Source organism: Megalobrama amblycephala, linkage group LG1, assembly GCF_018812025.1.
Source record: "Megalobrama amblycephala isolate DHTTF-2021 linkage group LG1, ASM1881202v1, whole genome shotgun sequence".
NCBI lineage: Eukaryota > Metazoa > Chordata > Actinopteri > Cypriniformes > Xenocyprididae > Megalobrama > Megalobrama amblycephala.
The window spans coordinates 43782198-43799399 of NC_063044.1; the positions used below are offsets into that span (position 1 = coordinate 43782198).

A 17202-nucleotide genomic window follows, 5' to 3' on the forward strand; every position below is an offset into this window, starting at 1 on the left:
ATGTATACTGCTGCTGCTTGGAAACCTTTGTGTTTGTCGTCCAGCAGCAGGTAGATGGAGGACTCAATGAGAATGAGATCAGTCAACAGATCAGCTCTGAGGACGGAAGACAGAATCCACCTCAAACAGACACTTTGAGAGCTGAAGCTTCAACTGATACAATACTGCCATCTGTGGCTTCCATGACATCCATGCAGCACTGAGAGAACTGACCGCCACGGTTACAGAGCAGAAAGGAAACATCAGAGAACTGACCGCCACCATTACAGAGCAGAAAGGAAACATCAGAGAACTGACCGCCACCGTTACAGAGCAGAAAGGAAACATCAGAGAACTGACCGCCACCGTTACAGAGCAGAAAGGAAACATCAGAGAACTGACCGCCACCGTTACAGAGCAGAAAGAAAAGAACAGAGAACTGACCGCCACCGTTACAGAGCAGAAAGGAAACATCAGAGAACTGACCGCCACCATTACAGAGCAGAAAGAAAACATCAGAGCTTTAGAGACGCGACTGAGGGATGCTGAGAAAGCTGCAGAACAACATACGTTCCTCCTGGAAGAGATGAACAAGAAAAATGAAGGTACCTCAACCAAACCATTCACTCTTTTATCAACGATCCTCAAAGTAAAACACCTGCAATATATTACATACTGTAAAATTGAGTTTTTACTCTGCAAATTTTATCTATTAACAGAGTGTAACAGTACACATAATCGTACCATGAATTTTCTGTATCTTATGGTTCTATACGCATATGTACATGACAAACACAGTCTTAGTTTTAACCACCTTTTTTTACTTTAATAATAATCAAAGTCTCAACTTTCATACTGTGTCCATTTTATCAAGAAATTCAAACAGAAAATGCAGTTTTGACACTCTTTGATGTGACGTTGACAGATCACTGTCTAGACGCCACAGTTCAAGCACAAGTGAACACGATCATCTCTTCCTCTTTAATACTAGTTACAGAATAAACATGAATGAACATCTGAAGATATGTTGAAAGATACAGTACAACTTACTGAAAGACATCAATAAAACAGCTTGTAAACAATGTCACGTAGCATTACATTTACCTCAGACGAGTCATTCAGTGTCCACAGCTTGTTCATTCACCAGAGAAATGAACTCTTTCTCTATACACTATATTAGTCTGTATATTCCTTACATTTTAGTGATGTCTTGATTATTTAATGTATGTTTAAATCAATCTGTCATGAAAACAAGTTATGAAACACCACTATGTAAATTATTATATTTCAATAAAAAAACTGGAGTAGAAAAATAATTTTTATAATTAGATTTAGCAGCTCTAAAGGCAAAAACTGCCTTATGTGCAATTTACATGTTTGTATAACTATTTTTTTTTTAATTTAAGCGTTGATTATTACAACTAATTACGGGCCAAGCACAAAAACAGCACAAGAAGCCAGCCAACATGGCTGTGAGCATCAGACCAACTGCAGCAGTGAGCAATTAAAGACCTATTAAGATCATTTTAGGTAAAAGAGCTGAAAAATGATCAAAAATGAGGATTTACTGGTTCATCCCTTTCGACCAATAGGTGGCGCTGTGACCAAATTAATGTGGTATGGTCAGAGTAAGGTGACAATGACACTTGCAAAGTTTGGTGTCAATATGTCAAAGCATTGCAGAGATACAGCTTCAAGAGTCGTTTTTGCATCATGCCTCAGATTTGTTGCTCCGGTGTACGAAAACGGTTTGACATATCGACTTGAAATCCATAACTTTTTGTCAGCATGGTCTGAAGATGACACGGTTCAATTTTGGTGAAAATCGGAGCAGCGGTCTAGGAGGAGTTCGAAAAAGTAGGTTTTTAAAGAAAAACAATATGGCGGACAGGAAGTTCAGCTGACTATGGCAAATTTGATATCAATGTTCTCAGCATGACCCACAGAATCTACTGAGACCAGTTTCATTACAATCAGTGAATATAGTCAGAAGTTATTAGCATTTTTGTAAATTTTGTTATAACTTTTGACCACAAGGTGGCGCAGTGCCGAAACTTCTCAGGCTCCTTCAGGGCATTGTCCTGATGACCCATACCGAGTTTCGTAACGATACGTTAATGAGTTCGTAAAATACAGCATTTTAGCACAAAATTCAAAATGGCCGACAGCTAAAATGGCCAATATGGGAAAATTGGATATCATTCGACTCGGCATGATTCCCCGAATCCAACGAGACCAAATTTATGATTTTTGGCCAAACCCATCAGAAGTTATAAGCAAAAATAGCCATTTTTCATATCTCTGCAACAGTAGGTGGCGCTGCGCCGAAACACTGCATGGTGCCTCAGGTCATGCTTGTGATGACATGTACCAAGTTTGGTCTGAATATGATAAAGTGTTGCAGAGATACAGCCTTACTTCTATTTTCGCAAGCGCTACGTACAATTCGTTCGTGTGTTTTTCGAAAACGCTTTGAGCAATCGACTTGAATTCCATAACTTTTTGTCAGCATGGTCTGAAAATGATCTGGTTCAATTTTCGTGAAAATCGGAGTAACGGCCTAGGAGGAGTTCGAAAAAGTAGGTTTTTCAGAAAATTCAAAATGGCGAAAAAATTTTCATGACGGAAAATTACGTCATAGGGTGCTATCGAATCATCATGACCCAAGGAATCAGAGGAAAAAAGTTGTTTCTAGCCCTTATGGTTCAAAAGTTATTAACATAAACATAAGTGCAACTTTGGACAGCTGGTGGCGCTAGAGGGATTGAGTTAGAGACTCCAAATTTGCTATGGACATAGCTCAGACTGTCCTCTAACTGTGTGCCAAATTTCATAACTTTCCCGCAAGCGGTTCTATGGGCTGTCATAGACTTCAAGAGCGGAAGAAGAAGAAGAAGAAGAAGAAGAAGAATAAAAAAAAAAAAGAACGCCAACAGATACAATAGGTGCCTCCGCACCTTCGGTGCTTGGCCCCTAATTACTGTTGTTGATTTTAACCTGTATTATAGGAATTGTATTCTAGTAATGTGGAAGTAAGGATTGAGTAAGAGTTGAGAAAGGAAAATAACTAAACAGTGTGTTAAATTCAGTGTGTATACATTCTCATTGTAATATATCACAATATTGCTTATGTTTTTCAATAACAGACAGAGAAATAGCTTTTTCAGCTGCACTGGTGGAATCTGGCAGTGTAGATATTGGACCTTCTACCACTAACATCACACTAACCTACAAGAACGTCTTCACAAACATAGGGAACGCCTACAACCCAATTACAGGTAAGTTATCAATGAAATGGAGTCATAAACCTCAGTTTATAGTAATGAAAACCTTCTGCTCCATTCAGACCTCTCTGCAGTTGTGTAATGTGAGAGAATTAAATGATCTGCCATCTTTCAACTATTACACAGTGTGTTTGGTAATTAAGTAATAATACATGAAACAGCTGATTCTTTTCTTTATTGTTATTTGCTTTAGGTATCTTCACAGCCCCACTGAAAGGAGCATATGTGTTCAAAATCTCTGTCTATGCTCATGGTGGTCACTCACATTCAGCAAATGCCACCATTATGAAGAATGAACAGCGGGTGCTTGTAGCACATGCTCAACAGGCTCAGGGAACATTAAACTCCTCAAAAGGAGTTGTGTTGATTCTGGAGGTTGGAGATGTTGTCTATGTGAGACTTTGGTCTAGCAGCAAGATTCAAGATAACAGTGATAATAACCTCAACACTTTCAGTGGTTTCCTACTGTTTCCCTTAAAATAACAGGAGATTTGGAGAATGTGATTCCAATAATTCTGAACCTTCAGCGTATGATTTAAGATGAAAATTATGAAGAATCAATAACATATGAACCTGTATTAATGATGACTAATGTGTGTTTGAAATTTGCAATAGATTACTATATATAAATTAATATAATAGACTATATGAGCTCATAAGTTCTGATCTGTCTATACATGTAAGTTTGTATAAAGAGTTTCATCACTGAGACAGACAGGACCCATGAATATCACATGATTTAAAAATGATTTGTTAAAGTAGAACATCTATAATGTTAAATAATAGCTTTTAAGTGCAGCTTGTTACTGATCCTTGATCTGTATCTCTTCATTCTACATAGACATATTATTGTGATATTTTCTTTTCCTCATGTTCTGGAATATTTCCCCCAACAAACCTGTAGTACAGTAATAGGTTATATCATTGATGCTTGTGTGGCGGTTTGGTATTTCAACAAAACTCAAACTGACTACGCCACCCTGTCAACCAGGGAAAGATATTTATGAATTGATCACCTTTAAATGGGCACACAAGAACGTGGTTTCAAATATGGAGGCCTGAGACGTGGATAACAAAATACAAAACTTTATTTCAACAATAATCAAGCACAAATCTTAAAACATTCCTGCAGGCTGGGCATATTTTATATGGCGATGGATGAAGAAAGAAAAAAAACAAAGAAAACAAAAACAACCAAAGGGAAACCGAGGCTTACCTAGGGCAGGTAACTAGTGTGATGAGCACACGGCTACAATAATCACAAAAGATCTTACCACCAGGTGCACAGGTCTCACCACACACACACACACACACACACACACACTCATGTCAAGCGTGAACACACAGCACTCCGTGACAGAGTCCCACCACCGCACACGAGGGCCAACCAGCGACCTGCCTGAAGCCTCGGTTCCTACAACAAGAAGCAAAAATTAACCCAAAACCTCAACCACAAGAGAAAATGATAATAATAATAATAATAATAATAATAATAAGAAGAAAATACTTTAATTACAGTAACACAAACAGATAGGACTATAAGTATGAGACCAGAAGATCAAGACCTACTGATGAAGGTTAGGAACAGTCTCAATGGGAGATGTTCGCTCCCAGTGCCATACTGATATAATCAACAAAACATGAGCAAAATACATATTAAACAACAAAATGAAACAAAAAAATACATACAAATGAATAACACAAATAATCAACAAAATAAACCAAGTAAACAAATGAATAACTGAAAAATAAACTTGAACAACAAAATACACAAAGAGCAATTACAACACATCCAAATAAACATCAAATCCAAAGAAAAAAAATAAAACAAATGAACCAAACACAAAAGCGCTGACCCAACGAGAAGGACCGATGAACAGCGCGCTATCGCGCCGATGGTGACCTTGTCGGAGACAGATCACAGAAACAAACGTAAACAAAACAGCAGCATCAAAGAATGTTGCCCCACAGGCTGCACGACGTGCAATGGTATGGCGTTATTTTACTGTCAATTGTCGAGAGCACATTATTGTGACGCGAGAGCATATCAATGTAATGCGCGAGCGCAAATCTGTCCGCTCGCGCGCGGATTTCCTTTGCTCTCGCGCAAATCTGGACGCGCGCGCTCAAATATACAGTGCTCTCTTATGAACTGCCTCTCCTCTCGCGCAGATATTGCGTGTGCACGCTCAAACTGTTTCCTGCGTGCTCAAACGTGTCCTGCGCGCTCAAACTGCACATGTGCGCTCACGAATCTCTCCGTGCTCTTGCAGAAATTAATTTGCTTTTGGATTAAATGCTGTCAAAAGTTATAAACCAATCAGAAGAGACGACTGATCCATGAAAATGCTACGTGGAATCTTATTGGCTGAGAGTGAACTGTGCCTGGAATTCTTTCGACAAAAATATACATTTTATTTCTTTACAATTTAATAATATTTATCAAATGTAACCTAGTCTAACTGAATCACATTACAGGTCAAACCCCTATTTATCTAAACAAACAAACAAAAAATGTTTCTTAAAGTTATTGTGGTCATACGTTTTGTGTTGAAATTTAAAAAAAAAAAAAAAAAAAAAAAAAAAAAAAAAAAAGTAACATTTTACAATATGGTTTTTATTTGTTAACATTAGTTAATGTATTATCTAACATGAACTAACAATGTGCAATACATTACTGTAATTATTAATCTTTGTTAACGTTAAAAATACAGCTGTTTGTTGGTTGTTTACTTCACAGTGCATTTAATAATGTTAACAAATACAACATTTGATTTTAATAACGTATTAGTAAATGTTGAAATTAACATTAACAAATATTAATAAATGCTGAAGAAGAGCAATTCATTATTAGTTAATGTTAACTAATGCAGTTAAATAATGTTAACGCAACCTTATTGTAAAGTATTACCAACAAACATCTTCTGATTTAAGACCGAACAAGATCAGGGTCAAATCGTCATTCCCTTAATACTTAATGTGGAGATCACATACCACCATAGTCAATTTCTTTGCACGCAGGAAACAGTTTGAGCGTGCACACGCAATATCTGAGCGAGAGGAGAGGCAGTTCATAAGAGAGCACTGTATATTTGAGCGCGCGCGTCCAGATTTGCGCGAGAGCAAAGGAAATCCACGCGCGAGCGGACAGATTTGCGCGAGAGCAGAGGAAATCCGCGCGCGAGCGGACAGATTTGCGCTCGCGCATTACATTGATATGCTCTCGCGTCACAATAATGTGCTCTCGACAATTGACAGTAAAATAACGCCATACAATGGATCCTAAAATCAGCTATTCTTCCTAAAAAAAAAAAAAAAAAAAAAAAAAAAAAAAGTAAACATTAAATTACTTACCACGTAAAAATAGTATAGACCTTAGTGATAGTTACACATACCTCCATATTGTCGCTATAGTCACGAGTCAGTCCGCACGCACACTCGGACATCAAACACACAAAAGGATATAATCACAGCAGGAGCATGTTGAGTGAGAGGGCAGCCGCCAACCAAACACTATAAATGATTTTCGTCGGAAACTACAACCCAAATAAAACCAGTTACCTCAGACACGCATTCTAATGCTCACTAGTTAGCAAACACATACCTGACAGACGGAAAGAGCCAAAAACCGGAATGGGCGGGCCTCGGGCAGTGACGCACAGCGGTGAGCAAACACACAATAGTGCTTTAAAAGTCCCCTTTTATATAGCCGTGAAAGTATATGATTGGACAATTCGTGCACTTGTGGCCAATTTAAAGAACGCACACCGTTCATCCCACTACACTTACTTTGAAGTCATGATCAGCTATCATTATCCTAACTATTGTGCCAACGTAAGCTGGGCTGGACAATGCAAAAAAGCATTACATTCACAATTAAACAGGTACTGCTCAATGAGTTTGTATTCTTTACCAATTTTAGAACTTGTCGTGAGCAAAAATTTGCCTGAAAGTCGTCATACATTATTATCTGGTGAGAGAGGACACAGGCGCAGTTGGCTGATTAATGAAGGTGCTGGTAACCCTATCACATTTAAGACAATCAACAAAATAAAAGTATAAGTATCTGTCTTTCTGATGAGATGTCTCACTTCTGGTCCCTAATCTCGCAATCACAGCTCTTACCACCTGCCTGGATGAAATAAAGGTGTGGATGCATGACAATTATCTTAAACTTAACGAATCAAAAACTGAGCTGTTACTTGTTGGTATGTCAGCAGATTTGCACAAATATAACAGTCTCAATCTGCTCACTGATTCTGACTTACTGTCTCCAGCATTACAGGTGTGAAATCTAGGTGTTATTTTTGATTCACAATTGTCATCCGATGCCCATATTAGAATGGTTTCAAAATCTACATTTTTCCATCTCAGAAACATTGTCAGACTTCAACCTTCTTTATCTTTGCCTGATACGGAAAGGCTTATCCATGCCTTTATTAGGTCGAGACTAGATTATTGTAATGCACTTTACTTGGGTCATCCTGAAGCTTCATTAAATTCAAAGCTCGCCCGCACATGTATTGACATACACAACCGCTCGCCAGCATATTTCCCCCGTTCTTTATTAACTGCATTGGCCTCCATTATGGACACGTATTAATTTAAACCCTTTCAGGCATGAATTATGATAACCTCAGCCATGATTTTATTCTTTGATGGAATCACGTCCTCATGTTCTGATATCAGATCTCTACAATCATTCAAGGTAAAACTGGAAACCCAATTCAGATGCTCCCTCCAGTGTACCAGAGTATTACCCTTATTAGCAGATAATTCTGGTGATGTTCAAGATGGACAAATTTCAAACATAGCTCTCCTCTGAGAAAACCTAGAGATCAGGGGCTGTATTCACAAAACATCTTAAGGCTAAAAGTAGCTCCTAACTTGCAGATTTAGAAAACTCTTAAAAATAATGGGTGTGTCAGTCCTAATTTTAGGAGCCCTAGATTTTTTTGCACGTTTTATTTCATATTTTAGCACTAAAACTAGCTCCTAAATCTGTGACATGTTAGGAGTACTCAAGAGGATTCCTAAATCACTAAGATCAAATCATAAACAAACCTAATTGCTGTTGCTGCCAATCCGCCTCAGCAATCCACCCAAAGAAACTGTCAACCACTGAGGCAATAGCGATATAGCCTTAGGTGCTGAACCTTTTCATCATAAATGCAATAAATATTTTGATTAGATTTGAATCTATGATACAATGCCAAAAATAAATCTTTTATAAATAAATAAATAATGTCCGATTACCTGTGGCAGTTGTTTTCAAGAGTTCACTTAAAAATTATTAAATGGAGTAAAAAAAAGGAAACACTTAAGAACACTGATCCTTCATTAATGAATAACTACTCAGGAACAAATGAATAATGCATTATTAACACTCTAGTAACTACTGTTAACTAACAAGAAACTCTGATTAATGAATTATTATGTACAGTAATTGCACTCAGTTGAATGTGGTACTTCACTGTTAGCTAATCAGTAATCATTACTATCCCAAAACCTTACAAAAACATCAGAAGTTTACAATGACTACAGTAGTTACTAGAGAGTTATCATGTTTCTCACTTTAGAATACTGATCCAAATAATTAGTAATTCCTTCTGAATGATTTGATAATACTTCAGTCATTACTAGTGGGTTACCATGATCTTCACTTTATAATTAATTATACATTATGCATCATTTACATTAATTATGAACTTGTATATAGTAGTTTTTAGTAGTTCTCTGGGAGGAATGAAAAAACAGTAGTTACTGATTAGCCAATAGTGAACTACCACCTTCATCTGAGCACTATTACTTACTAATTCATTCATCAGAGTTTCTTGTTAGTTAATAGTAGTTACTAGAGTGTTGATAATGCGTTACTCGTTTGTTTCTGTGTAGTTATTCATTAATAAAGTATCAGTGTTCTAAAGTGTTACCCTTATATTTTGAGTCTCTCTCTATAAGAATCACATCTAGTGGACGTTTTATTATCTGTGACCTTTAGACTTTTACACACGTCACTTAAACACAGAACCAGGAAACTGGATTCACCCGAAGTGTATTTGACTGTTGAAGTTTAGTTGAGCTGTTGTGTTTGTGTCTCTGTATTCATGCAGTAAAATGGCAGAAGCCAGAATTTCAGTGGATCAGGATGAGTTCCTGTGTCCAGTGTGTCTGGATCTCCTGAAGGATCCAGTGGCCATTCCCTGTGGACACAGTTATTGTAAGAGCTGTATTACAGGCTGCTGGGATCAGGAGGATCAGATGAGAGTCTACAGCTGCCCTCAGTGCAGACAGACCTTCAGTCCAAGACCTGCTTTAGCTAAAAACACCATGCTGGCTGAAGTGGTGGAGAAACTGAAGAAGACTAAACTTCCTGCTGACTGTTTCGCTGGAGCTGGAGATGTGCAGTGTGACGTCTGTACTGGAAGAAAACACAAAGCCGTCAAGTTCTGTCTGGTGTGTCTGGACTCTTACTGTCTGAATCACCTTGAACAACATGAGAGTTGGTTTAAAGGAAAGAGACACAATCTGACTGATGCCACTGGACGACTGCAGGAGATGATCTGCCAGAAACATGACAAGATCCTTGACGTTTTCTGTCACACTGACCAGAAGTGTGTGCTGTGTACGATGGATGAACATACAAACAATGATACTTTAGCAGCTGCAGCACAGAGGACAGAGAAACAGGTATGAACTTTGTTCTGGTTTTGTACTCAGCAAGCTAAACATTACTCAATAGCAAGACTTGACACCAGGAAGGCGTCGTTCAGAAGGTTTACTGAGTAAAATGTGTAAAACTATAAAAGATTGTATTTCATGAAAAATGTTGACTCCAATCATGTCCGACATGAGATAATCATGCAAGATGTTTACACAATATACATATACCTAGAGATAAATGCTTAATAAGACCTTGAAGGGATAGTTCACCCAAAATGAAAATGTTGTCATCATTTACTCACCCAAGATTCGGAGCGTTATGAATCTTTTGTGTCGAATCATGATTCGGATCACGTGTCAAACCGCCAAACTGCTGAAATCACGTGAATTTGCCGAACTGCTAATTCGACACAAAAGATTCATAACGCTCAGAAGTTTCCTGAAGCAGCGTTTTGAAATCGGACATCACTATATAGTCGTTATTTTGTTTTTTTGGCGCATCAAAAATATTCTTGTTGCTTTATAATATTAATATTGAACCACTGTACTCACATGAACTGATTTAAATATGTTTTTAGTACATTAATGGATCTTGAGAGAGGAAATGTCACTGCTCCCTATGGAGGCCTCACAGAGCCATCGGATTTCAACTAAAATATCTTAATTTGTGTTCTGAAGATTAACAAAGGTCTTATGGGTGTGGAACGGCATGAGGGTGAGTAATAAATTACATTATTTTCATTTTTGAGTGAACTAACCCTTTAATTTGCCGCCCTGATTGCACTTGCTATGTGCATTACACTGCAGGCTCACTCTTGCTCGTATTCAATGTAAATCATCAACACTATCATCCGTTACGTGTGTTTTATTGAAATAAACATGTTGTCCGATAATGACAGCTGAGGCTCGGCTTGAGCTCAACCCCCCAATAATGATACTATGTAGAGGGAGAATGAGAGAAATTGAGGAGGAGCTGTGTGTATGCCTTGGACAGGAATTAATTAAATGAGGGATATTCTGACATTTTTGTTCCTGGAAGAAAACTCAAGAGTTCAGAAACAGTGCGCACTGATATAGAGAACAACTCCAGCTGGAGAAACTTTGATACTTAGCAGAGCTTTTTCATGCGCAGACAGCAACATTACACACTAAAGAAAGATGACACTTGGGGAAAAAGCATAATAGGACGCCTTTAAACCAGTAGTTCACCCAAAAAAATGTGCATTCATCATTTACTCATGTTATTCCAAACTGGTATGACTTTTTTTTCTCTGAGGAACACAAAAGAAGGTATCTTAAGGAATGTCTCATCTGTGCATATATTGAAAGTCAATAGGATCCAAAAGTTTCAGTCTTCAAAAAGGACATTAAGGTAGCATAAAAGAAATCCATACAACTCCAATGGGGTAGTCTAGCCCTGCATCCCAATGTGCATACTATCCACCCTAAATAGTATTGAATATTCCTAATGTCACATACTATTTAGGATGGATAGTATGCACATTGAGACACAGGCAAAGTCTTCTGAAGCGCTATGAAAAATCAAATATGATGGCATGTTTAGACTCGTGACATGCATGAGCCAGTGAGGTTTGATGTTATTGATGCATCATCATATTTGATTTGGGCTCTAGAAACTGAGACATTCTTCAGAAAATCTTCTTTTGTGTAATGAAATCAAGTTTGTAAAGACATGAGGATGATTAAACAATGAAAACATTTACAATTCTGGGTGAACTAATGCTGATACTTATGATTGAACCTATAATCTTATGAAAGATCTTTAACCCCTCAATCTCACCACTTCAATGATACTGGATTCATATCTGTTTACTTGATGATTTATGTGATGTTTCTCCTGTCATTGGTTTGTCCTTTAGCACCAGCTGAAGGAGACACAGAGGTTGTTCCAGCAGAGGATCCAGCAGAGAGAGAAAGATCTTCAGCAGCTGAGAGAGGCTGTGGCGTCTCATAAGGTGAGTCTGGAGAAGAAGAGAAGTTTGAGAAGTCTCAGTCAGGACTCACTGAAGCCACTGTGTGATTGTGATGTGTGTCCTAACAGTGCTCTGCACAGACAGCAGTGGAGGACAGTGAGAGGATCTTCACTGAGCTCATCCGCTCCATCGAGAGAAGCCGCTCTGAGGCCACACAGCGGATCAGAGATCAGGAAAAGACTGCAGTGAGTCGAGCTGAAGGACGACTGGAGAGACTGGAGCAGGAGATCAATGATCTGAGGAGGAGAGATGCTGAGCTGGAGCAGCTTTCACACACACAGGATCACATCCATTTCCTGCAGGTAACAGAGATCTAGAAGAACAGGATCATAGTGGACTTGAGCAAGAGACTCACAGAGAAACATTTCATGAGAGCAGAATGAGCCGTTGACTGAAGTGTTGATCTGTGTGTTCGGTTATAATATCATCATCAGTCAGACTCTCATCTGATCATCTTCTTATGAAAGAGACGCATTTACAAATGCATTTCAGCTCTGGAAATCTCTTAAAATTAAATTAAATTAAACTTTATTTTACAACAATGTGAAATCCATGAACTTGATGGTACTAGTTTCACCCAGTAAGATTTCACATCATCTCTTTACTTATCTTTTTACAATCTTTGACTTACACTACAAATTTTGAGTAATGTTTATCAAAATAAAATAATCTGCAAACTGATCAACAAGAGCTGCTCAAATCTGACCGTAGTACAGGTTATTGTCTGAAGTGTGGAGGTGATGAGCTTTGATTTCTGTTTTCTGTAGAGTTTCCAGTCTCTCTCAGCTCCTCCTGAATCTACAGATGTAAATGACGATCCCTTCAGTTCTCTCTCTGCTTTTGATATCATGAGAGAATCTGTTCTTCAGCTGAAATACAAACTGGAGGATTTCTGCAAAGAGGAGCTGAAGAAGATCTCTGAGAAAGGTAAAGTTCTAGGGCCTGATGTATAAAATTTGCATACGCACAAAAAAAGGCATTGAAATGTGGCCCTTCCACAAGTCCTTTAGGAAAGGTAACATCATGCAATGGTCACTTCACTTTAAGGAAGTAATTGAATTGTTTACAGTCATGTGACCCAGGGTGACGAATCATCATGATTCATTTTAAATTTAAATGTGGTGGGAGAGTTGGTAAATCAATACTCTCTAATGGGTCAAAATGGGGCTGGAAGAGCATGTCTAGAACCACCGATAAATCGCAGGATGGGATCAGAGACTTAGACCTCCCTCATAAATTGACATATCAAGGGGTGCTGGCTTATCATACCCGAGTCCAGCCCCACATGACATTCTGAGATGGCTGAAAGATAGACCTTAACTGTCGAAAAGGCTTTACCTTTATCTAATAGTTCCTGCAGAAAGCAGATAACATCTGACAAGAATGAGACAATGTCTATGTGGAAATAAGCGTCCTTGAAATCTATCGATGTGAACCAATCTCCATGACACAACATTTGGGACGGGGTCCTTAATCCAAGCATTTTGAACATGTATCTCATGGTTGTTTGGTGTTTGTTCAGGGTCTGCAAATCTAAAATAGGATGGAGACCTCCACCTTTCTTTGGAATCATGAAATACCGGGAGTAAAATCCTTGATGGCTTTCCTCTCACGGCACCATTCTTATTACTCTTTTGCTCACAAGAGATGCGTTTTTCTCTCAAATCTGAGCTGATTCCCCATGTGCTGTTGACATAACCACTCCATTGAAACTTGGTGGATTTACAGCGAATTAAGAGTCTGTAACCCTTCTCTATTGTGGATAAAATCACGCAGTGAGTATGCTCAGTGGCGAAGAAAGGAATTGCAACTTCAATGGGGAATATTTTGGTTTCATTTTTATTGTTGTGTTTACACATGTCCCCGCCCTTGGCTTTTGGCCTGGATGCATGGGAATTTATTTTATTTTCACACATGAAATTTTTTTGCTTGTTAGGGGGAGATGGTGATGTTGGCTAGCCCTCCTGAAGTCTATGACTATCTCCTTTGTCTTGTTGGTATTGAGGGCCAAGTTATGCGTTGTGCACCAGGCTGTGAGTTTCTCCACCTCTTCCCTGTATGCTGACTCATCATTATCGGTAATAAGGCCGACAACAGTGGTATCATCTGCAAACTTGATGACATGATTGCTGTTAAAACTGGCAGTACAGTCATATGTCAGCAGTGTGAACAATAAAGGACTCAAAACACACCCTTGTGGCGTGCCTGTGCTCACAGTTACTGTTTTAGATGTTAAACTGCCAACTCTGACTGTCTGTTGTCTCTCTGTCAGAAAGTTCATAATCCACATACACACACCTGAATCCAGGCCCAGCAGCAACAACTTTTCCACCAGTTGTTGAGGCAAGATGGTATTAAATACTGAGCTGAAGTCAATTAGTAAAATCCTGGCGTAGGTGTTCTTGTTCTCCAGGTGTGTCAATGTAAGGTGGAGCAGGGTGGAGATTGCGTCCTCAGTAGAGCGGTTCGCTTTATACGCGAACTGAAGAGGGTCCAGATTTATTGGGAGACAAGACCTGATATGACTTATCACTAGCCGCTCAAAACACTTCATGACAATGGGGGTCAAGGCTATTGGACGATAGTCGTTCATTGATGATGGATTGGACTTTTTTGGAAGTGGAATAATAATGGTGCTTTTTAGACAGGTGAGTACACTGGCCTGGCTGAGAGAGATGTTAAATATATGACAAAAAAACAGGAAGACAGGGGTCATTGTCCATTGTTTTTGCTGTAGGCTTATGGCCAGTGGCCACTTGAAATCCCTGCCATAAACACCTTGTGTCCTTGGTGTTAGTGAACTGAGTGGACAACTTTATCCCAAAGGCCTTTTTTGCCTGGCGAATGCCTTTTTTCAGGTTGGTCCTTGCTCTTGCATACCCTATTTTGTCACCAGATCTGAAAGCAGCGTCGCGGAGCCTCAGTAAGGAGCAAACTTCACATGTCAGCCACGGCTTATTGGTAGAGTACACCTTGATAGATTTTTTAACCGTCACATCATCAGTGCACTTGTTTATAAATCTCAGCACAGCTTCTGTGTATTCGTCTAGGTCGATACAGTCACCAAGTGTTGCAGAATCCTTAAAGATGCTCCACTGTGTGCATTCAAAGAAACCTTGTAAAGATGGAATGGCCTCCTGTGGCCACACTCTGATTTCCTTTACTGTGGATTTCTCTCTTCTCACCCGTGGCCTGTACGTAGGCCTAAGTAGTGCAGTTAAGTGGTCAGAGCTGCCAATGTGAGGTAAGGGGGCTGAAACTCAGAGTTTGTTCAGCTAGCTTCATGCAACAGGCCTCTGATTTGTTATTGCTGTAGGATTGGCATGAGCTGTAAAGGTCACGCCCTGAAAAGGGGCAGGGAGAAGCAGTTCTTGGAATTTAAAGAGGCACACACGAAAATGACATGTTTTTGCTAATAATCTTAATTACTAACTAACAGATGAAGAGAGTAACACTTACTTTTTGTCATTAATGCACACAATATAAGTATAAAACACTGAACATGGTGAAAACTCCCAGCAGCTCAGCACTCGCTTCTCTATCTTGAGTGAATCTGCATGTGACAGAGCGCTCGACTCATTGCATGGCTTAGGCAGTGTTGGAGTGCATTAACATCCACCAGAGATGCACATACACAATTATTCTGTAATCTGTGCTGCCTTTCTTACAGATTGACATGATAATCACACTCTTCATGTCTGCTGATTTCCACAGTCTCTTTCACCAACATTGTTCCCAGGACCAGGAACGACTTCCTACAATGTAAGTCACTAAGAAAACAAGCAGAAAAACTCACTGAGTGTGTTCATGTTCTTCCTGTAGAAGGAGAAAGAAAACATGACAGAAGAGTTTTATAGTTGATCATGTAAATGATGATTTGCACAGGATATCTGGTAAACTGTACTGAGACACTGCTGATATATTGAACATGAAGAGTTCAGATACATTAAAAAAAGATCAGATTCATAATTCCTGATTCTGATGTGTTTTATCTCCATCAGATTCCCATCAGTTCACTCTGGATCTGAACACAGCGAGTGAAAACCTCTGTCTGACTGAGGAGAACAGAATGATTACTAACAATGACACAGAGCAGTCGTATCCTGATCATCCAGACAGATTTGATTTTGTGTCTCAGGTGTTGTGTAGAGAGAGTGTGTGTGATCGACGCTGTTACTGGGAGATTGAGTGGAGTGGACGTGTGTATATATCAGTGTCATATAAGAGCATCAGCAGGAAGGGAGGTAATGAGTGTTGGTTTGGATATAATGATCAGTCCTGGAGTTTGTTCTGCTCTTTCTTCAGTTACTCATTCAATCACAATAACATCGAGACCAAACTCCCTGTAAAGCCCATCATCAGCAGTAGAATAGGAGTGTATGATGAGGATGATGATGATGATGATGATGATTTAGAGTCCTTCATCAGCAGTAGAATAGGAGTGTATGTGGATCACAGAGCAGGAACTCTGTCCTTCTACAGAGTCAAGAGAAACACAATGATCCTCATCCACACAGTCCAGACCACATTCACTCAACCGCTCTATCTTGGGTTTAGGGTTTTTAAAAGATCATTTGTGAAGCTGTGTAAATGAATCAGATTAGACTGTACAGAGACTCTACCCATAATGCTTTGAGCTCATGATGAATTAGTAACAGTGAGATGTTATAGAGTCTCTTATTTTCTCTTCATTACATTAATACTACAGCTGAACTTCTGTCAGTGAAATAACATGTCAGAATAAATGTGTGTAATGAATCCTCATATAGACAGTAAGATCAGTGTGTGTTTGTGAGTCATGATGAGTGATGGATTGAGGATTGAGTCAAATCATCATCAATTCAATCTGGATAACTAAAATATATTAGGAATGAAAGAAGGAAAACTAAGCTGAACTCTGAAATCAGTCCAGATGAATCACATCATTACTGTAAATGTCAGAATTGTTGGAGTTTCTTTGTTCAGTGGTTCATGCTGCTTGTCCTGCTTGTATATATACAAACCCGATTCCAAAAAAATTGGGAGTCTTGGGACACTGTACAAATTGTGAATAAAATGCAATAATTTACAAATCTCATAAACTTATATTTTATTCACAATAGAATATAGATAACATATCTAATGTTGAAAGTGAGACATTTTGAAATGTCATGCCAAATATTGGCTCATTTTGGATTTCATGAGAGCTACACATTCCAAAAAAGTTGGGACAGGTAGCAATAAGAGGCCGGAAAAGTTAAATGTACATATAAGGAACAGCTGGAGGACCAATTTGCAACTTA

General features: G+C 38.8%; 2 protein-coding genes across 2 annotated transcripts; both read left to right on the forward strand.

Moving 5' to 3' along the window:
* The first annotated feature begins 422 nt into the window (after window positions 1–422).
* Window positions 423–4528, forward strand: LOC125249981 (complement C1q-like protein 4). Its single transcript, XM_048162255.1, has 3 exons — window positions 423–584; window positions 3126–3257; window positions 3457–4528. The coding sequence occupies exons 1-3, from the start codon at window positions 566–568 to the stop codon at window positions 3744–3746; spliced, it is 441 nt and encodes a 146-aa protein (XP_048018212.1). The 5' UTR covers window positions 423–565; the 3' UTR covers window positions 3747–4528.
* Window positions 4529–9372: 4844 nt separating this feature from the next.
* On the forward strand, window positions 9373–16904 carry LOC125249987 (tripartite motif-containing protein 16-like). Its single transcript, XM_048162268.1, has 6 exons — window positions 9373–9953; window positions 11807–11902; window positions 11989–12222; window positions 12688–12847; window positions 15635–15682; window positions 15922–16904. The coding sequence occupies exons 1-6, from the start codon at window positions 9381–9383 to the stop codon at window positions 16512–16514; spliced, it is 1704 nt and encodes a 567-aa protein (XP_048018225.1). The 5' UTR covers window positions 9373–9380; the 3' UTR covers window positions 16515–16904.
* Window positions 16905–17202: the final 298 nt, after the last annotated feature.